This window comes from Erpetoichthys calabaricus, chromosome 18 (assembly GCF_900747795.2).
Source record: "Erpetoichthys calabaricus chromosome 18, fErpCal1.3, whole genome shotgun sequence".
NCBI lineage: Eukaryota > Metazoa > Chordata > Cladistia > Polypteriformes > Polypteridae > Erpetoichthys > Erpetoichthys calabaricus.
In genome coordinates, this window is record NC_041411.2 from 38,284,449 (window position 1) to 38,308,352 (window position 23,904).

A 23,904-nucleotide genomic window follows, 5' to 3' on the forward strand; every position below is an offset into this window, starting at 1 on the left:
CTATTATAACAAAAAAAATCCAAGGACAAGACGTGACTTTTTCACGTTCCGCGAGACGAGACTTTGTGCCAAGAGATTTAACCACGCCCGGGGCCGGAAATAAAAGACAAAGAGTAGATGACAAAGTAGAACATTGTACAGAATTCAAAAATGTTGGTGCGATGCACATGCAGAGCAGGTTAGAGATCATGAAAGTACTAAAATTCGAAAGTCTCAGAAAAATTATAGTAAAAGATCGCATTAGTGCAAACAAACGGAAATTATTACTCGGTGAAATAACAGAACCGCAAAAAAAGATCGAATATATTGTTCGGATTTAAACTTTTAAGTCGGAGATTTGTAGATAGTCTAACTTGTGTTGCCATTAGGGAAAAGTAGTGTTTCTTCCCAGTGAAGAGGCGTATCCGCGAGAATTAAAAGACTTGTTGTTTGGTGAAAGTGAAATCCACATACAGGAGCGGCAGAGATACAAAGTGGCTGGCACAAAGAGCAGGCTGGGGGGGTTGGTGAGCAAAGCCCCCTAGTTTTATTTAATATTGGATTCAAGTTCTCACCTATAGTAAATCTTTTTACGTTTCACAAACAATACTGAAATAGATGAACAAAAATGTGTACTTGACTACTACTTGATGGTTTGCCTAACAGATTTATTTTTCTTCAATGTGTGTTTTCTGCAAAGAACGGAAGTCTGTCCAAAGTTACTTTTTGCCTTTTTCCTGAAGCTGCCGAGACCTCTGTGACCCTGAATTGGAAGAAGCAGGTTAGGAAGGTGGAAAGGTGGACAGATAATTCAGACATAAAAATTGTAGTTGTGAGCCAGTAGTTGAAAAAATCAGAAGTAAATGGATGAAATTTATAATCTTATTTCCCCAAAACTCTTAAGATTTGAAATTGTTGGCTCTTTTGAACGCCTCTGCTGTCTTTAAAGATATTAACAGTGACCATTCAGAATATTGAGCTGTCAATAGTGCCTGCGTGTTCCAACCTCAACATGTTCGCTCTGAGGAAAATGTGTTTCCAGATAAGGGACAAACAAGATAAAATAGAAAGTGACTGTATGTTCTTTTAGAAGGGAATTCCAGTTAACAGCCACTGCACCAAATCTATTTCAATAGCAATTATAGGATTATTCCCAGCTTTCCTGTCCAGCTGCATTACCAGTGTATATGCACCAACCTAAATTGTCAATAAGAGTAATAGTTGTACTTTGATCTAGAAATGGCACTCACCACTATCTCCAAGGTGGACAAGCTGATTCTGTTGAAATGTTCCTAAAACACAAGGCAAGTGTTGGGTATGAATTAACGCTATGAGTGGTAAAATCGGTAACGTAGAAGTGGGAAGCTCGACTCCAATGTCAATGAGCTGTCGAGTATGTGCATTGGAAAAAAATGAATTCGCACTGGTCTTCCACCTAAAGCACAAATATCTCTATTATAAAACTAAATCTTGATGAGACTATTGCCAAGAGATTTTTTTCAAGTCTCGCCCTCCTCTCCACCATTTTTCAACCACGCCCATGGTCCTCTCACCTCTCATTTGTCAGACACAGTTCCTGCTCACTCAGCTCTTATAAATTTTTATGTTTTCCTCACTTTAAGTTCCCAAATAAAGAAGACTTATGTTCAAATCTTATTGAAGAATTTCATCCTGAAGGGTTAGCAACAGAAGAAATAAGTACACCCACATTCCTAGCACCAAGGAACGGCGAAATCAAACGAATTAATGTGAAAATCGTCAATCGGTTACAGGGCAAATTGGTTAAATGTGTATCAATAGACTATGCTGTTAAACAATTCTGACATGTAAAATTTTAACAGGCGACAAGAAAGGTAATGTACACAAAAGGAGATCTCAATATGCCATTTGTATTAAAACGTTTTACAGTTTCCCGTTAGAATAGCTTTTGCTATGACAAATCACAGGGACAAACATTTTGAAAAAGTCGGATTATTTATTAGAAAGAAAGAAACGATATTCACTCATGGGCAGTTATATGTTGTGTAGTCACGATGTAAGTCCAAACACGGAATCAAAATTCAATGCAATATTGACAAAAAGTTAATTTAAAAAAATTGTTTTTACTGAAGTTTTACAGTAAAAGTGTAAGTTTAAAAGTATGAGTTAACTTCAAAACCAAACAGAACGAAAACGTATAATGCAACATGAAACAATTTTCTTTCATTTTATTACATTTGACTATTTTTTACTGTGGTTAATTACTTGCTGTGATGTAAAATAGTTCTGTTATGCATATGTAACAATTCCCATGAAAATAACAATCTGTTTAAAATTGTACATCCACATCCCTATATGCGAGTGGCTGATCCGAGAAGTGGTTAGCGCCCGCCCGGGGGTTGGCAAGCGAAGCGAGCATGGGGCAGAGCCCCCTAGTAACACCAAAACATTCTCAGTCCAAACGTATCTTTAAGTATATTTCATTCATGCCACAGACCTTAAGAATATCCATAAAGCGATGGCTTGCTTGACTGGATTGAACTCTCCTGAAATACTAAACTCTAAACAGCACCTGAAGTGCAAGTTTTTTTTTTTGCAGAGTTCTTATGTAGGCACTTCCATAACAGCCCAAGAAAATATCCCTGGGAGACCTACCAAGAGATCTCCTGAACTAACCAAACAAATGAACAAAACATCTCATAGCCCAGAAGGCATTCCTCCCTGGACTCACACATAACCACATGAGCTGTTGTGTTAAAGGAATACTCCATCCAAAAATGTTCTTTTATATTCATGTAAGTTTGTAGTAATTGAAGAGCTCAGTTCCAAAATCAGCTAAGTACAAAAGATACATTTTGGAGATAAATAGGAAAATCTGGGTCCGTAAGCAGATTTTGAAACTAAATCCCTAAAACTATAGTGCTACACTGTTGCAATTAGCAGGTTTTTGAAGCTCAAACATATTTTCTGCGCATGACCAACTGCATGAAAAGTCACAATCACGTGTTCACTAAATTTTACCAAAAGGTGTAATTAGCAGATTTTGGAACTCACATCTTCAATTGCCTAGAACATTTTTTAATCTATTTTCTTGCAGAATTGAGATAAAAAAAAAGTTCATAATGCAATGCAAGTCAGTGGTGACCAACACTGTACACTGTGCAAAACACCCCTGGAAAGGTCTTCCCCTCATTCACGTCATCTTCAATTTAAAAGCACAGTTCCATGTGCCCTGTGTTTCCGGTTTATGATGAGCACGGATTCTTCCAGAAGTATTTAACAATATATTAGCAAAAAATGCATGTGTTTTACAGATTGCGCAAACCACTAAATAACTGTCATGTTGATAATATGACATGAGTTATGTGAGATTTTTTTATCCCATCATTTGGCATTATACATTATTGGTTGCCATTGGCATACATTTAATCAAACTTTATCTCCACTCTGCATGTAAATTTGAGAGTAAAATGCTTTTCTTGGCCATCACAAAAATTACATGGGGTAAATAATATAAATAACAATATTTTTTTTGGGGGGGGGATATTTCTGTCCTTGTCTAGAGTGACAAAACTCCCACTACTCATCAGGAATGTCATCAGCATCTTACAAAAAAGAAACAACATCAGAATGTGGTAACGACCATGGCATCTTCCTTGTGAAGAAAATCTTTGCTCATGTATACCTTCTTAAGTTTTAATGCGGTTTGAGATGTTTACCCTGCTAGGATACAATTTACTTGGCAAATTAACAGATAAACTTCATTGGCCTAACCCGTTTGATTCCATCAGGTAGGATACCTTGTGGAAGGTCTGGTGCTGCATGGTTCATGATGAAATAGAACCGAACATCTGCTCACAGCCGAGTTTCAAGGAGTCTACGTTTCCTGGTTTACTCTGACTCTGTATTTGATGTAGATTGATGAATCCTTTCTTTCTCTATAATGTAACACTGATTTTGGTGGTTTCAAAACTTCTCTTTTCAGCCATTCTCAGCAGGAAAACAAAAGTAAAATAACTCAAACATTTATATAAAAAGTGACTTTTTTTTTGAGAAAGAAAAAGAAAAATGCAGTGCATGAGTCAGAGGATTTTAGTTTAATGGACTAAAGCAAATATTATGAACTAAACAATGAAAATCAATGCACTTGACATTGTATATAAAAAGATGAATAAATCAGCCCCAATATTTTTCAGAATGCCATATATTATTGACTTAAAGCAGGATATATTATATCAAATATATTTAATGTGATGACAAAACATGAAAACCCAAAATACCGAGAAAAAACTCGCCACTTTAAAGCTCTCTGGTTTTGCATATGCCATACTCTGTTCTTCAAGACTATTAATTTCATAATGTATGACTGCACTGGTTCAGTTGTCTTACTTCTATTGCTTTAAAAAGGCAAAAGCTGCAATACATGCAATTGAGTTGCGAGCCCCTGCATCAATGGAACTTACAAACCACTCAATTCACACATGAATAATCAGCGAGTCAAAAAAAAGCTAAGGTGCTGTCTTATATAACGAGGCTAGAATCGTCACTGCTGAAATACGCTGCAGTTAGCACTCTAGTCCAATACTTGCAAGCAGCTGCTCCAGGGCCTCTAGTTTCTGGTTGGCCTCTTCAATTGCACTGTATGTTTGAACATTGCTGGTGATATGAAAGCGGATATCGTCTATCAGAGGAATGGAGTCAGTCTCCTGACGAGCTTCAACAGCATCTGCGTCTTCTTTCACCATTTCAGCAAATTCTTCCTCCTCTACAAGCTGAACAAAGACATTAGAGCTTTAGTTTCTCTATCGTATATTGTCAGCACACTGCATAAAAGCATCACATTTGTGTTTTTCAAAAAGTTAAAACAAGCAGGTATGCATATTCGTTGGAATTCTTTTCTTTTAACCATCTTGTACTGTAGTTAAAAATAATTATTCAGTTTAGCATTGCAATGTTTTGTTTTTTTTGTTAAATGTGCTCAGGTTGTCATGGTGCTCATATAATTGACAATGTCCCTGACAAATTACCCAGCATAAAAAAAAACATAAAATTTGAAACTGGCAAATATTTTTTCAGAACTATTTATTACAGTATAAGTATTAAGCTGTGTAAAAGGAACAGTTTAAAAAAAAAAAAAAGGTCTTCATCTTTAATTGGATTTCAGTTCATGAGTGCGTTTATAGAAAATGATGAGTCACTGATATTAACAAGCAACTTTATGATGCAAGTAAGTAATGTATGAGCTACTTTGTTGTGCGTTTCTGAAAGCCCCTCTTACTTGGCCACTCTGAGGGAGTATAAAGCACCACTTACTGCAAAAAGGAATCAGGAGAGGACTAAAGAACAACCGACTGACAAAACTTTATATTTATGTGGTGATGTTTTTTGGCCCTAAGGTGTAATACCACTGAGATGTGAAAAGTAAACTGATGCAAATAACATCACAATTTAATTATAAATTAGGATGATGCATCTAAATCAGTGTTTCCCAACCTCGGTCCTGTGGCCCCCCTGTAACTGCACTGATCTCATTTAATTAGCTAGTATTATTTTTCTTTTATTCTACATTCAGAAAAGCACAGCAGCATGATTTTTACATTTATAAGACATTTAGAAATATTTCTGCTTTTGCTCTAGATGTAAATGCTTAACTCTCTTTTGTTGATTTCATTATACTTTGCCCTTTCTCTGTGCAGTTTTCCCTTTCTTATTAATGACAATTAAAAATGAGCAGAGCAGACAACACTGGCAAACAACACTGAATAATCAAAGGCTGCAACTGCTTTAGCGTCAGACACACTAATTAGTAAATAATGGATTAACTGAACAATTAGAACACCTAGAAAAGCAGAATGAAAATCAAGATGAAATATTGTTAAAAAGAAAAAAATACATTATTCCCTTATAACTGCTTGGTACATTTTAGATAGATAGATAGATAGATAGATAGATAGATAGATAGATAGATAGATAGATAGATAGATAGATATTAACATATACAGTGGAACCTCAGGTCACGACTGTAATTCGTTCCAAAACTCTGGTCGTAACCCGAAGTAATTTCCCCCATAGGATTGTATGTAAATACAATTAATCCGTTCCAGACCGTACAAACTATGTAAATACAGTGGAACCTCGAGATACGATCACCTCTGTATACGAGAAATTCAAAATATGAGGAAAGTATGAGCGAAAAATTCAGATCTAAATGCGAGCATTGGCTCGCTTAACGAGCCACAAGCCAGGCTGTGGGTATAGCTCTCAGCTTAGCGAGGGGGCGTGGTAGAAGTTGCGAGCCGCGATCTGCGGTGTCTGCGTTTCTCACTTAAGTGTACAGGTGGGAAACTGCCCACATCCATGATTGTTCCTGTGGCTGATGGGCTGCAGCTACCATGTCCTCCCCGCATATATAGAGAAGCGCGAGCCGGTTAAGGGGGAGAAGAAGTAAAAGAAAAGAGAGGAGAGAGAGAACGGAGGTTGCGGCAGGCAGGCAGGCAGGGAGAGCGAGCGAGCGAGTGCAGGCTCGCGTGTAGCTGAACAGTGAGCTGAACAGGCGAGCCAAACAGCTGAAGCAGGACGGTGTAGAGAAGGTCAGCTGCATTAAGAGTGTCTCGCCTGTTGCAGAGCCCGCAGGTGAGACGCTAACAGAGAAGAAGCACCGGGGATTGTCATCTGTTTTTTAAAGACGGCATCCTTTTGACGTTTTAACCTCGTGTTAAAGGATTGTTATTCTTGTGTATTTTAAACCTCCACTTCACAACTGTTTTAAGGATTATTTATTTAAAGATTTATTGAATGCTCTACTGCACTTTGGACACCTGTTTTGATTCTTTTAATAATCAGTTATATTATTTACCAGTGTTATTTATTAAAGGTAGACTACAGTATATATAATTTATCAGTGTTATTTGTTAGGAAAATTGATTTTTATGTTAATATATTTGGGGTGTGGAACGGATTAACTGGATTCCCATTATTTTCAATGGGGAAGTTTGTTCTAGATACGAGAAATTCGCTATACAAGCTCAGTGCTGGAACGAATTAAACTCGTATCTAGAGGTTCCACTGTATATATATATAATTTTTTTAAAGATTTTTAAGCACAAAAATATTTAATAATACCATAGAATGCACAGCGTAATAGTAAACTAAATGTAAAAACATTGAACAACACTGAGAAAACCTTGAACAGAGAAAAGTTACATTGCAAGAATACACGCTACAGCCTTACGAACCGCTCGCTGTAAATACTTTTTTTTTTTTTTTTTTAAATGAGTTTTAAGCACAGGGAAAAACATGAACATTTGAAAAATCTGTAATTTAATAAACAACCAAGAAAAGTAACATTGCAACAATGCACGCTATGAACCGATCGCTGTAAACAGAAGTGAAGTGGAGGTTAAAATCCAGTAGAAGAAAGTCTTCATTAAAACAATGCTCGAATCAGTCTCTTTAAAAACAAGCCCGGTGCATTCTTTAACTGCCTTCTCGGCCTTAGGCAGCCAGCCCTCCCTCCCTCCCTCTCTCTCGCGCTCGCTGCACAGGCAATGCAGAGGGAGACACTGAACACGTGTGGAAATCATTGGCGCGTACGAACCGGAAGGGCAACTGGCTTGTTCATCACCCGAGTGTGTGGTCGTGAACAGATGCAAAAGTTTGGTGAACTTTTAGGTCGTAACCCGATTTGTACGTGGTCCGAGACGTTCACGACCCGAGGTTCCACTGTGTATATATTATATATATATATATTTTTTTTAACCAAATTTAGTATTGTAATTTCTATATTGTTCCCAAAACACAGAACTTGGGAAATAACACAGCACTTAATTAACCCAGGAGTCCAATTAAAACTGGACTGTTGTAAGTCGCTCTGGATAAGAACGTCTGCTAAATGATGTAAATGTAAATGTAAAAACAGAAGCTGGTTGGAACAAAAACCTGCAGCCACAGGGGGTCCCCCAGGACCGAGGTTGGGAAACACTGACCTAAATAGATACAAAATTGGAACCCTGTTGTTTCTAATGTGAACAAAGAAGATTTTGAAAGAAGACTACACAGTTCTAAAGACATTTTTTTCTCCTTTTACATGACAATAAGACACCACCTGGACTTTCTGAAGACAATTTGTTAACTGTTTATGTATACTAATGCTACATAATCAGTTATTTTAACAAAATTCTTAGATGAGTAAACAGAATTCCATCATTTATTAAAAATGTATAAACTTCCTTGGGCTGTACACGGTATGTTTATAGCTCAAATACATCTGGTATGATATCTCAAGTATGATGACATGCAAACCTATGCATAAAACAAAATAATTTTATAAAAACAGAAATGAGCGATGGTCCAGCCTGGCATACAAACTCAATTTTGAGTTTTCCAACTTCCAACCCTTTTTTCCTCTTCTAAATTAGGCAGGGGTACAGCAATGTACTGCACAATTGCCCACACAACCACCACAATGCAGCAGGTAAAATGGTTGATGAATTACACTAAAAACTATATCTTTTGTAGCTTTAGCTGCTAAGGAGTAACAGGTAGGTGAGATGTATGTGTTTCTGCAACCAGTCGGGCTGAAAGGCACGTTCGGCTCTCTCTTTGTCTGGTGGTACCATTTTAATCAGAATAGTTTATTTATGTATTCATTTTGGCAAGTGTTGCTGCCTCCACTTCTTGTCATGGCAACTGCAAAATCCCAAATCAGCTCAGCTGAACCACAGCACATCTGTAAACTGTCTACTTTTTGTTATCTCCAACCAGCGCCTCTAAATAGTCAACAAAAAAAAAAAAGTAAAAACGTGTAATTGCTAAGACGCAATTGGCAAAGAAACTAAAACCAAAACAGGTTTCTCAAGAGACTGTGATTTGGTAAGAAAACTAGAGGGTTAAACCATTATGGTTGTCGAATATGAATTGCAAGGATTCATTAATTATTATCTGACTCGATGTGGAGACTGCATATTATCTACTGGGGTCAAAGAAATTCAGTCTTTGATAACAAGCTTGTGATGTTTCAGTGCTATAAGATTAATAGAAAAATCCTTAGTGATACAAGAAGCAATCATCAATAAATAGTTGTTTTTTTTATGATTTTAATAATCATCAGTTGAATTATTAACCGGTAAGCTGGAGGACTCCTGAACTCTAACCGAAAAGGAGTAGGGCCTCAAATATTTTCATAGAAAAGTAAAACCATACATTTTAATAATTTAAAAGGTTGACACCCTAGTAGCATATAAGAATACATCCCTACTTTTTAAATGCTGAAACCAAAAAGCACTCCTGGACTCACCTTTTCTATAATCTTTGCCATGTATTCAGTGCATTGATCCTCCAGCCGTGAAAGTCTAAACAGCTTGGCCGTTTTCCAGATGTTAAGTACATTATCCTCTTTCAGGGTCTGGGCAAAGATTTTACCACATAGCCTTTTCAGTCCTGGCAATAAGTACATGTCTGCCACACACAGTACATCGTACACATTTTCTGGAGAAAGCTAGAGTGGAAAAAACAGGAGGAATATTTAAAATTATATTAAGAATTCTTCATTGTTCCATAGGGTGTGCTTGTGGATAATGTGTGACCATTGCTCAGAAGATTAAAGCTCAAACAAAAGTAGACTTACAACATGACAATGACCTTAAATACAGTAATCCCTCCTCCATTGCGGGGGTTGCGTTCCAGAGCCACCCGCGAAATAAGAAAATCCACGAAGTAGAAACCATATGTTTATATGGTTATTTTTATTTTGTCATACTTGGGTCACAGATTTGCGCAGAAACACAGGAGGTTGTAGAGAGACAGGAACGTTATTCAAACACTGCAAACAAACATTTGTCTCTTTTTCAAAAGTTTAAACTGTGCTCCATGACAAGACAGAGATGACAGTTCCGTCTCACAATTAAAAGAATGCAAACATATCTTCCTCTTCAAAGGAGTGCGTGTCAGGAGCACAGAATGTCACACAGATAGAGAAAACAATCTCTAGCAAACAAATCAATAGGGCTGTTTGGCTTTTAAGTATGTGAAGCACCTCGGCACAAAGCTGTTGAAGGCGGCAGCTCACACCCCCTCCGTCAGGAGCAGGGAGAGAGAGAGAGAGAGAGAGAGAGAGAGAGAGAGAGAGAGAGAGAGAGAGAGAGAGAGAGAGTTTGTTTTTCAATCAAAAATCAATATGTGCCCTTCGAGCTTTTAAGTATGCGAAGCACCATGCAGCATGTCGTTTCAGGAAGCAGCTGCACAAAAGATAGCAACGTGAAGATAATCTTTCAGCATTTTTAGACAAGCGTCCGTATCGTCTAGGTGTGCGAACAGCCCCCCTGCTCAATCCCCCTACGTCAGGATCAGAGAAAGTCAGCGCAAGAGAGAGAGAAAGTAAGTTGGGTAGCTTCTCAGCCATCTGCCAATAGTGTCCCTTGTATGAAATCAACTGGGCAAACCAACTGAGGAAGCATGTACCAGAAATTAAAAGACCCATTGTCTGCAGAAATCCGCGAACCAGCAAAAAATCCGCGATATATATTTAAATATGCTTACATATAAAATCCGCGATGGAGTGAAGCCGCGAAAGGCGAAGCGCAATATAGCGAGGGATCACTGTATACTAGTAAATGTACTAGGAAAAGACTGAAAAGAAAGCAGGTTCTGGAATGGCCAAGTCAAATGCTCAGATGTTAATCCTTTCGAGAGTAGGAGGGGGTGGGTTGGGGGCAGATTTAAAACATGATATGCACACAAGACACCCCTCAAACATCACACAACTGAAAGAATTCTGCACAGAGGAATGGCAACACGTTTCTCCAAGTCTATGTCAGACACTGAGGTTGTTTCTGCCAAAGGGGGCAATACCCAGTCAAAGGTGGACTTATGGTATATGCGTTCATTTTTCATTGAATAGATGACTGCAAAGTGTAGAAGGAGAATGTTCTCCTCAGCACCATGTATAGTTAATTAGAATTTTATAACAACTAATTTATAACTTGCCAGTGAGAGACGCTTTGGCTTATGAATTAACAAAAATATGTTATTCCAGGGTTCAGGAGAAATAGTGTCCACATGAATAAAATCGAAGCTGTTTCTTGTTTTCCCTTTCTCAGAGTGAATGTTTCAGGGACAAGGTCACAAGGCTGCAGAAAAGTACATGTAGTTTATGCAAAGGCGTCTCTCCTGTGCTTAGCTTTGAGAACACAGATAATGCTTAGCTCAACAGACATATTGTTTAACTCTACTTAGATGATAAGGATGTTTTTCTGTCTTATTAATCATGAGATGCTGACATATAAAAAACCCCTCCTGGCTTTTGATCAGGGTTCAAATTGAGTTTTGCGGCAATAAGTTATACTCTTTGAATCTCTACTTACTGTGACTCCGAATGAATAATAAAGAGACCTGAAGAAAATTTATCTGCCTGCTTTCAGTGTGCCTTTTTCGTCCACAAAAGTCAAATTTTTACAGTTTTTTTCCCCCAATTACATCACATTTATCTAAAGATACTATTTAAGTAAAGTTCCGATTTTGATATGTCCATATGTGTTAAAATAAAAAAAATAAAAAAATAAAAAAAACACTTCATGTGGTGTACCTACTCACATAATTGTATATATGCACTCTCACTCACACACACACACAAGAGAATTGCATATACCATTTGTGATTCTTTATAAATAAAAAAATTAATCTGATACAGTATTGCCTTTTTATGTGTGAAGTTTTATTTATTGCCTGTTGCTGGTATTAAAATTACCACCATCATTAGTTTATGGAAGCACAAATTTCATTTAAATATTTATACATGACAATAAATTTGAACATGGTAGAGGTTTGTGATACATAATTATTACAAGTTAATATTGCATTAATCACAAGTTATAATTTAAGGACATGGATAAAACTGTACGTTTTATTTTCTATATATGCTGCTCAATTGGTTACTTTATTATGTTGCCATACTCTCAGTAATTTAAGCCTAGTTTGTAGAAGTCATATGAACTACCGTATATATACTCGCGGATAAGTTCTCCCACAGATAAGTCGGTATTTGAATTTACTGTATAATTTCTGATATTTTATAATGTCGGTCATATAAGTCGAATGCGGAAAACTCACGCTGTTGGTACAAGAGATTACAATATGCTAACACCCATCTGAGAGAGTAACCACGGAGCACATGGCCTTTTTTTCTATGTGGGTGCAGCAATGCGCTGTATCAGCGTGTGCTCCTAACCTCTCTCTCTACTGTGCCTACCTGATCACACGGTAATACCTGAACTATTCCGAAGCAACGCTTGCACTGATTTGTGTTTTTTTGTATCTCACACCCTCATACACCTTTATCATAACAGCATCCCTCATCTACGATGGAGCGTTCGATCAGAAGAAAATATGAAGCTGGTTTTAAATTAAACATCGTTGAAGTAGCAAAAGAAATTGGTAACTGCGCTGCTGCAACAAAATTCGATGCGTCTTATAAACTGATGCAAGACTGAAGGAGGAAAAAACATGTAAATAAATTAAAAAAAAAAAAAAAATTGGCGCATTTTTGAACGGCCGTACAAGTCGGGGTCTAATTTTATGATTGATTTTTCGGGTTTCAAGACCCGATTTATACATGAGTATATACGTTAAACATATACAGGCAGTCCCCGGGTTACGTACGAGATAGGGACTGTAGGTTTGTACTTCAGTTGAATTTGTATGTAAGTCGGAACAGGTACATTACTTTAATAAATGTTATTGTTGACCGACTGCAACCAAGAGCTCTGCCAATGAATGATGGAGTTTCACCTCTCTCTGACCTTTTTATTATTTCTACTTCATTTTCAATGGTGATGGTTTTTCTCTTCTTTACTGTAGCACCAGCACTTGCATCAGATTTGTGTTTCAGACACATTCTTGAAGGGTGAAGACAAAAGGTTAAGATGAGTTCTTCTGTACAGCACTGTACACACTATCACAGCAGATTAGGCACCAGTCGTCAACACGTCTGATGTATAGGGTGGTCCAGATCCAGTTATGCAAGTTTCATTACGCTATAACTTGCTCAATTTATTACATAGAAAATCACCCGAAAAATCCCGGACCATCGAGAAGTGTGCGAACTGACAACGCGAAGAATCGTCTTCGCGCCGAACTGGAATAGTCCCTGCATAAATCAAAGTCATCCAGACGATCTAGATCTGCAGAATTAGATCTGGACCACCCTGTACTGACAAGAGACAACTTCCTGCTATGTGCGTAACAGTACAAGCAGGCTTGCTATTGAGAATGAATGGGGGCAGCGAGGGGCGGTTCATCACCAGCCCACCTCACAGTCACCTCCACTACAGTATGTTGCCTGCAGTGTCCCGCTGCACCACCGCCCCCATTCAACATGCAGCAATCCGAGGCACACTACAATGCTACCCCCTGCCTCCCCGTTCACCCTCAATGGCCTCCGTTCAGCCACAACAGGGTCACCACTTGCAGCGGGGGGTGGGCAGTGAAACCGCTTGCCGCAGGGAGCCGCCTGCCGGACACTACACTGTGCGAGCAGCGAAATCGACCCCCTCCAGCCTCCATCCAGTCACCACTTGCAGCGTCCCCGGGCCAAAGATGACAGAGCAGCAGTTACTGAGGCGCACTGTGTTGCAGCTGCGGCCACGTTCATATGTTGTAGGTCGGGTGTCCGTAACCTGGGGACTACCTGTACAGCATTTCTATATTATGCTGCAAGTGTGGTTAAAAACATAAAATATTTCAGCAACAATCTCAAAAATATTACTTTTTTTATATGGTGGAACCTCGGGTCACGACCGTAATTCGTTCCAAAACTCTGGTCGCAACCCGATTTGGTCGTGACCTGAAGTAATTTCCCCCATAGGATTGTATGTAAATACAATTACAGTAATCCCTCCTCCATCGCGGGGGTTGCATTCCAGAGCCACCCGCGAAATAGGAAAATCCGCGAAGTAGAAACCATATGTTTATATGGTTATTTTTATATTGTCATGCTTGGGTCACAGATTTGCGCAGAAACACAGGAGGTTGTAGAGAGACAGGAACGTTATTCAAACACTGCAAACAAACATTTGTCTCTTTTTCAAAAGTTTAAACTGTGCTCCTTGACAAGACAGAGATGACAGTTCTGTCTCACAATTAAAAGAATGCAAACATATCTTCCTTTTCAAAGGAGTGCAAAGCAATCAGTCAAAAAAAAAATCAATAGGGCTTTTTGGCTTTTAAGTATGCGAAGCACCGCCGGTACAAAGCTGTTGAAGGCGGCAGCTCACACCTCCTCTGTCAGGAGCAGGAAGAGAGAGAGAGAGAGCCACAGAAAATCAATACGTGCCCTTTGAGCTTTTAAGTATGCGAAGCTCCGTGCAGCCTGTCCTTCAGGAAGCAGCTGCACACAGCCCCCCTGCTCACACCCCCCTACGTCAGCGCAAGAGAGAGAGAGAGAGAGAGGAAGAGAGAAAGTAAGCTGGATAGCTTCTCAGCCATCTGCCAATGAAATCAACTGGGCAAACCAACTGAGGAAGCATGTACCAGAAATTAAAAGACCTATTGTCCGCAGAAACCCGCGAAGCAGCGAAAAATCCGTGATATATATTTAAATATGCTTACAAATAAAATCCGCGATGGAGTGAAGCCGCGAAAGGCGAAGCGCGATATAGCGAGGGATCACTGTAATCTGTTCCGGACCGTACGAGCTGTATGTAAATATGTATTTTTTTTTTAAAGATTTTTAAGCACAAAAAAATAGTTAATTATACCATAGAGTGCACAGTGTTTACTTCTTCTGCTTGGGCTCTCTCTCACTCGCTCGCACTCTCACTGCACAGGGAATGCACAGGGAGAGACTTTACATGTGCGGAAATTATTGGTGCGTACGAACCGGAAGGAAAACTGGCTTGTTCGTCACCCGAGTGTGTGGTCGTGAACTGATGCAAAAGTTTGGCAAAATTTTTGGTTGTAACCCGATTTGTACGTGGTCCCAGACGTTCGTGACCCAAGGTTCCACTGTATAAGGATAGTCTGCATCAATAGTCATCTTTATAAGCTGTAAACTGAAAGGGAGAAAAAATATTTCTAGGAGAGGAAAAAATTAACAATCAGCAGCCTACCTCTGTGTCATCACTGTAAATGTAGTATAGCACCCTGATAAAAATATCCTTAGTTATATTTTGAAGGGTCACTACTGGAATGCTGGGCTGAGACTGCATTGCTTGACTTTCACAGAAATGATCCTCCAGAAGGGCTCTGAAGTAATCACTACGACCACAGAAAAATACCTGTTGGTACAAACACAGAAAAAGACCATGAGGAAATACAAATGTCCTATGTCATATAAATGTGGGTTTACAGCAGCCACAAACACCCACTTTGTGCTACAACAACCAACAGGTCTGGCTCTGTTCCAGCAGCAAAAGCTAAACACATGGCTAAGAGGAGATAATAAAAAAAAAACAACACTTCCTTATTTTCATATATACAGTACAGTGATCCCTCGCTATATCGCGCTTCGCCTTTCGCGGCTTCACTCCATCGCGGATTTTATATGTAAGCATATTTAAATATATATCGCGGATTTTTCGCTGCTTCGCGGGTTTCTGCGGACAATGGGTCTTTTAATTTCTGGCACATGCTTCCTCAGTTGGTTTGCCCAGTTGATTTCATACAAGGGACGCTATTGGCAGATGGCTGAGAAACTACTCAACTTACTTTCTCTCTCTCTCTTGCGCTGACGTAGGGGGGTGTGAGCAGGGGGGGCTGTGTGCAGCTGCTTCCTGAAGGACGTGCTGCACAGTGCTTCGCATACTTAAAAGCTCAAAGGGCACGTATTGATTTTTGACTTTGTTTTTCTGTGGCTCTCTCTCTGTCTCTTCCTGCTCCTGACAGAGGGGGTGTGAGCTGCCGCCTTCAACAGCTTTGTACCGGCGGTGCTTCGCATACTTAAAAGCCAAAAAGCCCTATTGATTTTTTTTTTGACTGCTTGCTTTGCACTCCTTTGAAAAGGAAGATATGTTTGCATTCTTTTAATTGTGAGACAGAACTGTCATCTCTGTCTTGTCATGGAGCACAGTTTAAACTTTTGAAAAAGAGACAAATGTTTGTTTGCAGTGTTTGAATAACGTTCCTGTCTCTCTACAACCTCCTGTGTTTCTGCGCAAATCTGTGACCCAAGCATGACATTCTAAAAATAACCATATAAACATATGGTTTCTACTTCGCGGATTTTCCTATTTCGCGGGTGGCTCTGGAACGCAACCCCCGCGATGGAGGAGGGATTACTGTATATGAAAATTATATATAAGAATAATTCTGTTTCCCAATGAACTTATTTGAAATAATGTCTAAAACCAGCCTCCTTCTCAAGTATCATTTATCTTCCAATATCTAAGCTAACATAGCTTAACACTGAGGTATCTCTACAATAATTTGAAAGTGAACACTTATTTGAATGTAAAGGCTATGTAGCTTGACTGTGAGTTTTTCAGGTGTGGATAACTCGACTATGAATTCTGGAGGTGTACATAGCTTGAACAAAGCCTTAACAGGTTACATCATTGTTGTGTTATTGCTCAATAAAAGTTACAGGGTATGACATATACATTGTCTGTGTGTCCATGCAGCATGGCTTTTAACAATGCAATATGCTTTGTCAGATTGTAAATTTACACATATTTTGTGTCTTACTCCAGAATATTGTCTTACCGAGTTAAAAAAAAAAAAATTAAAAAAGTTTTATTCATTTATGAGCATCACAATTAATACAGAGTTTGAGTGTTACCAACTCTCAAATCAGAAAATGACCCCAAAAGTAGTTTAACTTTGGTTTTTTCTTTATAAACAGTACATAGAAAGAAAAATAAATCAGAATTGTTTTTAAAAGTACAGTTGAACCTCGGTTCACGACCATAATTCGTTCCAAACCTCTGCTCGTAAACCAAATTGGTCGTAAACCGAAGCAATTTAACCCATAGGATTGTATGTAAATATAATTAATCCGTTCCAGACCGTACAAACTGTATGTAAATACATTTTTTGTAATATTTTTAAGCACAAATATAGTTAATAACACCATAGAATGCACAGTGCAATAGTAAACTAATGTAAAAACATTGAATAACACTGACAAACACCCAGGCTCCCTGCTCAGCTGCACGTACAGGCTCGCTCTCTATCTCTCTCATCAGCACACGAGCCTGCCTGCTCTCTCTCTCTCATCAGCACGAGCCTGCCTGCTCTCTCTCTTTCTCATCAGCACAAGAGCCTGCCTGCTCTCTCTCTCTCTCTCTCTCTCATCAGCACGAGCCTGCCTGCTCTCTCTCTCTCATCAGCACACGAGCCTGCCTGCGCTCTCTCTCTCTCATCAGCACACGAGCCTGCCTGCTCTCTCTCTCTCTCATCAGCACACGAGCCTGCCTGCTCTCTCTCTCATCAGCACACGAGCCTACCTGCTCTCTCTCTCATCAGCACACGAGCCTGCCTGCTCTCTCTCTCTCATCAGCACAGGAGCCTGCCTGCTCTCTCTCTCTCATCAGCACAGGAGCCTGCCTGCTCTCTCTCTCTCATCAGCACAGGAGCCTGCCTGCTCTCTCTCTCTCATCAGCACACGAGCCTGCCTGCTCTCTCTCTCTCTCTCATCAGCACACAAGCCTGCCTGCTCTCTCTCTCTCTCTCATCAGCACACGAGCCTGCGTGCTCTCTCTCTCTCTCTCATCAGCACACGAGCCTGCCTGCTCTCTCTCTCTCTCTCATCAGCACATAAGCCTGCCTGCTCTCACTCTCTCTCTCTCATCAGCACACGAGCATGCCTGCTCTCTCTCTCTCTCTCTCATCAGCACACGAGCATGCCTGCTCTCTCTCTCTCTCTCTCATCAGCACACGAGCATGCCTGCTCTCTCTCTCTCTCATCAGCACAAGAGCCTGCCTGCTCTGTCTCTCTCTCTCTCTCTCTCTCTCTCTCTCTCTCTCTCTCATCAGCGCACGAGCCTGCCTGCCTGCTCTCTCTCTCATCAGCACGAGCCTGCCTGCTCTCTCTCTCTCTCTCTCTCATCAGCACACGAGCCTGCCTGCTCTCTCTCTCTCTCTCATCAGCACACGAGCCTGCCTGCTCTCTCTCTCTCTCATCAGCACACGAGCCTGCCTGCTCTCTCTCTCATCAGCACACGAGCCTGCCTGCTCTCTCTCTCATCAGCACACGAGCCTGCCTGCTCTCTATCTCTCTCTCTCTCATCAGCACGAGCCTGCCTGCTCTATCTCTCTCTCTCTCTCATCAGCACGAGCCTGCCTGCTCTCTCTCTCTCATCAGCACAGGAGACTGCCTGCTCTCTCTCTCTCATCAGCACAAGAGCCTGCCTGCTCTATCTCTCTCACATCAGCACAACAACCTGCCTGCTCTCTCTCTCTCATCAGCACACGAGCCTGCCTGCTCTCTCTCTCTCTCTCATCAGCACACAAGCCTGCCTGCTCTCTCTCTCTCTCATCAGCACACGAGCCTGCCTGCTCGCTCTCTCTCTCTCTCATCAGCACACGAGCCTGCCTGCTCTCTCATCAGCACACGAGCCTGCCTGCTCTCTCTCATAAGCACACGAGCCTGCCTGCTCTCACTCTCTCTCTCTCATCAGCACACGAGCATGCCTGCTCTCTCTCTCTCTCTCTCTCTCATCAGCACACGAGCATGCCTGCTCTCTCTCTCTCTCTCATCAGCACAAGAGCCTGCCTGCTCTCACTTTCTCTCATCAGCACACGAGCCTGCCTGCTCTCTCTCATCAGCGCACGAGCCTGCCTGCCTGCTCTCTCTCTCATCAGCACATGAGCGAGCCTGCCTGCTATCTCTCTCATCAGCACACGAGCCTGCCAGCTCTCTCTCACATCAGCACACGAGCCTGCCTGCTCTCTCTCTCTCATCAGCACACGAGCCTGCCTGCTCTCTCTCTCTCATCAGCACACGAGCCTGCCTGCTCTCTCTCTCTCATCAGCACACGAGCCTACCTGCTCTCTCTCTCTCATCAGCACACGAGCCTGCCTGCTCTCTCTCTCTCATCAGCACACGAGCCTGCCTGCTCTCTCTCTCTCATGAGCACACGAGCCTGCCTGCTCTCTCTCTCTCATCAGCACACGAGCCTGCCTGCTCTCTCTCTCTCATCAGCACACGAGCCTGCCTGCTCTCTCTCTCTCATCAGCACACGAGCCTGCCTGCTCTCTCTCTCTCATCAGCACACGAGCCTGCCTGCTCTCTCTCTCTCATCAGCACGAGCCTGCCTGCTCTCTCTCTCTCTCTCTCTCTCTCATCAGCACGAGCCTGCCTGCTCTCTCTCTCTCTCTCATCAGCACACGAGCCTGCCTGCTCTATCTCTCTCATCAACACACGAGCCTGCCTGCTCTGTCTCTCTCTCTCATCAGCACACGAGCCTGCCTGCTCTGTCTCTCTCTCTCATCAGCACACGAGCCTGCCTGCTCTGTCTCTCTCTCATCAGCAAACGAGCCTGCCGGCTCTCTCTCTCTCTCTCTCTCTCATCAGCACACGAGCCTGCCTGCTCTCTCTCTCTCTCTCATCAACACACGAGCCTGCCTGCTCTCTCTCTCTCTCTCTCTCATCAGCACATAAGCCTGCCTGCTCTCACTCTCTCTCTCTCTCATCAGCACACGAGCATGCCTGCTCTCTCTCTCTCTCTCTCTCTCATCAGCACACGAGCATGCCTGCTCTCTCTCTCTCTCTCTCATCAGCACACGAGCATGCCTGCTCTCTCTCTCTCTCATCAGCACAAGAGCCTGCCTGCTCTGTCTCTCTCTCTCTCTCTCTCTCATCAGCACACGAGCCTGCCTGCTCTCTCTCTCTCTCTCTCTTTCATCAGCACACGAGCCTGCCTGCTCTCTCTCTCTCATCAGCACACGAGCCTGCCTGCTCTCTCTCTCTCATCAGCACACGAGCCTGCCTGCTCTCTCTCTCATCAGCACACGAGCCTGCCTGCTCTCTCTCTCATCAGCACACGAGCCTGCCTGCTCTCTATCTCTCTCTCTCATCAGCACGAGCCTGCCTGCTCTCTCTCTCTCTCTCTCTCATCAGCACGAGCCTGCCTGCTCTCTCTCTCTCATCAGCACATGAGCCTGCCTGCTCTCTCTCTCTCATCAGCACAAGAGCCTGCCTGCTCTATCTCTCTCACATCAGCACAACAACCTGCCTGCTCTCTCTCTCTCTCTCTCATCAGCACACGAGCCTGCCTGCTCTCTCTCTCTCTCTCATCAGCACACAAGCCTGCCTGCTCTCTCTCTCATCAGCACACGAGCCTGCCTGCTCTCTCTCTCTCTCATCAGCACACGAGCCTGCCTGCTCTCTCATCAGCACACGAGCCTGCCTGCTCTCTCTCATAAGCACACGAGCCTGCCTGCTCTCACTCTCTCTCTCTCATCAGCACACGAGCATGCCTGCTCTCTCTCTCTCTCTCTCATCAGCACACGAGCATGCCTGCTCTCTCTCTCTCTCTCATCAGCACAAGAGCCTGCCTGCTCTCACTTTCTCTCATCAGCGCACGAGCCTGCCTGCCTGCTCTCTCTCTCATCAGCACACGAGCCTGCCTGCCTGCTCTCTCTCTCATCAGCACACGAGCCTGCCTGCTATCTCTCTCATCAGCACATGAGCCTGCCTGCTCTCTCTCTCATCAGCACACGAGCCTGCCTGCTCTCTCTCTCTCATCAGCACACGAGCCTGCCTGCTCTCTCTCTCTCATCAGCACACGAGCCTGCCTGCTCTCTCTCTCTCATCAGCACACGAGCCTGCCTTATCTCTCTCATCAGCACACGAGCCTGCCTGCTCTCTCTCTCTCATCAGCACACGAGCCTGCCTGCTCTCTCTCTCTCATCAGCACGAGCCTGCCTGCTCTCTCTCTCTCTCTCATCAGCACGAGCCTGCCTGCTCTCTCTCTCTCTCTCATCAGCACACGAGCCTGCCTGCTCTATCTCTCTCATCAACACACAAGCCTGCCTGCTCTGTCTCTCTCTCTCATCAGCACACGAGCCTGCCTGCTCTGTCTCTCTCTCTCATCAGCACACGAGCCTGCCTGCTCTGTCTCTCTCTCATCAGCAAACGAGCCTGCCTGCTCTCTCTCTCTCTCTCTCTCTCTCATCAACACACGAGCCTGCCTGCTCTCTCTCTCTCTCTCTCATCAGCACGAGCCTGCCTGCTCTCTCTCTCTCTCTCTCTCTCATCAGCACACGAGCCTGCCTGGTCTCTCTCTCTCATCAGCACGAGCCAGCCTGCTCTCACTCTCTCTCAATAGCATCACGAGCCTATCTGCTCTCTCTCATCAGCATGAGCCTGCCTGCTCTCTCTCTCTCATCAGCATGAGCCTGCCTGCTCTCTCTCTCTCACATCAGCACACGAGCCTGCCTGCTCTCTCTCTCTCTCTCTCATCAGCACACGAGCCTGCCTGCTCTCTCTCTCTCTCTCTCATCAGCACACGAGCCTGCCTGCTCTCTCTCTCTCTCTCTCATCAGCACACGAGCCTGCCTGCTCTCTCTCTCTCTCTCTCATCAGCACACGAGCCTGCCTGCTCTCTCTCTCTCTCTCATCAGCACATGAGCCTGCCTGCTCTCTCTCATCAGCACATGAGCCTGCCTACTCTCTCTCTCTCTCTCATCAGCACACGAGCGAGCGAGCCTGCCTGCTCTCTCTCTCTCTCTCTCATCAGCACACAAGCCTGCCTGCTCTCTCTCTCTCACATCAGCACACGAGCCTGCCTGCTCTCTCTCTCTCATCAGCACACGAGCCTGCCTGCTCTCTCTCACTCTCACTCTCATCAGCACACGAGCCTGCCTGCTCTCGCTCTATCTCATCACTCATCAGCACACAAGCCTGCCTGCTCTCTCTCACTCTCATCAGCACACGAGTCTGACTGCTCTCTCTCTCTCTCTCATCAGCACACGAGCCTGCCTTCTCTCTCTCATCAGCACACGAGCCTGCCTGCTCTCTCTCATCAGCACACGAGCCTGCCTGCTCTCTCTCATCAGCACACGAGCCTGCCTGCTCTCTCTCATCAGCACACGAGCCTGCCTGCTCTCTCTCATCAGCACACGAGCCTGCCTGCTCTCTCTCAACAGCACACGAGCCTGCCTGCTCTCTCTCATCAGTGCACGAGCCTGCCTGCTCTCTCTCTCACATCAGCACACGAGCCTGCCTGCCTGCTTTCTCTCTCTCTCTCTCGCATCAGCACACGAGCCTACCTACTCTCTCTCTCTCTCTCATCAGCACACGAGCCTGCCTGCTTTCTCTCTCTCTCTCTCGCATCAGCACACGAGCCTACCTACTCTCTCTCTCTCTCTCATCAGCACACGAGCCTGCCTGCTCTCTCTCTCTCTCTCTCTCTCTCATCAGCACACGAGCCTGCCTGCTCTCTCTCCCTCTCTCTCTCTCATCAGCACACGAGCCTGCCTGCTCTCTCTCTCTCATCAGCAAACGAGCCTGCCTGCTCTCTCTCTCTCATCAGCACACGAGCCTGCCTGCTCTCTCTCTCTCATCAGCACACGAGCCTGCCTCCTCTCTCTCTCTCATCAGCACACGAGCCTGCCTGCTCTATCTCTCTCATCAACACACGACCCTGCCTGCTCTGTCTCTCTCTCTGATCAGCACACGAGCCTAGCTGCTCTGTCTCTCTCTCATCAGCACACGAGCCTTCCTGCTCTCTCTCTCTCTCATCAGCACACGAGCCTGCCTGCTCTCTCTCTCTCTCATCAACACACGAGCCTGCCTGCTCTCTCTCTCTCTCTCTCTCATCAAAACACGAGCCTGCCTGCTCTCTCTCTCTCTCTCTCATCAACACACGAGCCTGCCTGCTCTCTCTCTCTCTCTCTCTCATCAGCACACGAGCCTGCCTGCTCTGTCTCTCTCATCAACACACGAGCCTGCCTGCTCTGTCTCTCTCTCTCATCAGCACACGAGCCTGCCTGCTCTGTCTCTCTCTCATCAGCACACGAGCCTGCCTGCTCTCTCTCTCATCAGCACACGAGCCTGCCTGCTCTCTCTCTCATCAGCACACGAGCCTGCCTGCTCTCTCTCTCATCAGCACACGAGCCTGCCTGCTCTCTCTCATCAGCACACGAGCCTGCCTGCTCTCTCTCTCATCAGCACTCGAGCCTGCCTGCTCTCTCTCTCATCAGCACACGAGCCTGCCTGCTCTCTCTCTCATCAGCACACGAGCCTGCCTGCTCTCTCTGTCTCTCTCATCAGCACACGAGCCTGCCTGCTCTCTCTCTCTCTCTCTTCAGCACACGAGCCTGCCTGCTCTCTCTCTCTCTCATCAACACACAAGCCTGCCTACTCTCTCTCTCATCAGCACCCGAGCCTGCCTGCTCTCTCTCTCTCTCTCTCATCAGCACACGAGCCTGCCAGCTCTCTCTCATGAACACACGAGCCTGCCTGCTCTCTCTCATCAGCACACGAGCCTGCCTGCTCTCTCTCATCAGCACACGAGCCTGCCTGCTCTCTCTCATCAGCACACGAGCCTGCCTGCTCTCTCTCTCTCATCAGCATACGAGCCTGCCTGCTCTCTCTTTCTCATCAGCATAAAAGCCTGCCTGCTCTCTCTCTCTCTCTGTCTCTCTCTCATCAGCACACGATCCTGCCTGCTCTCTCTCTCTCTCTCATCAGCACACGAGCCTGCTTGCTCTATCTCTCTCTCTCATCAGCACACGAGCCTGCCTGCTCTCTCTCATGAACACACGAGCCTGCCTGCTCTCTCTCATGAACACACGAGCCTGCCTGCTCTCTGTCTCTCTCTCTTCAGCACACGATCCTGCCTGCTCTCTCTCTCTCATCAGCACACGAGCCTGCCTGCTCTCTCTGTCTCTCTCATCAGCACACGAGCCTGCCTGCTCCCTCTCTCTCTCATCAACACACGAGCCTGCCTACTCTCTCTCTCATCAGCACACGAGCCTGCCTGCTCTCTCTCTCTCTCTCTCATCAGCACA

At 43.9% G+C, this 23,904-nt stretch overlaps 1 protein-coding gene across 2 annotated transcripts in view; it reads right to left on the reverse strand.

Moving 5' to 3' along the window:
* Positions 1-4,036: 4,036 nt before the first annotated feature.
* The window catches only part of abtb1 (ankyrin repeat and BTB (POZ) domain containing 1), a 63,152-nt gene continuing 43,284 nt past the window's right edge, over positions 4,037-23,904 (reverse strand). For both annotated transcript variants that reach the window (XM_051921299.1, XM_051921300.1), the window contains 3 exons: positions 15,060-15,227; positions 9,254-9,454; positions 4,037-4,730 (listed from right to left, as the gene is read on the reverse strand). In XM_051921299.1, the coding sequence (XP_051777259.1) occupies positions 4,524-4,730; positions 9,254-9,454; positions 15,060-15,227 (576 nt within the window). In that variant the 3' untranslated portion in view covers positions 4,037-4,523. The remainder of the gene's footprint in view (positions 4,731-9,253; positions 9,455-15,059; positions 15,228-23,904) is intronic.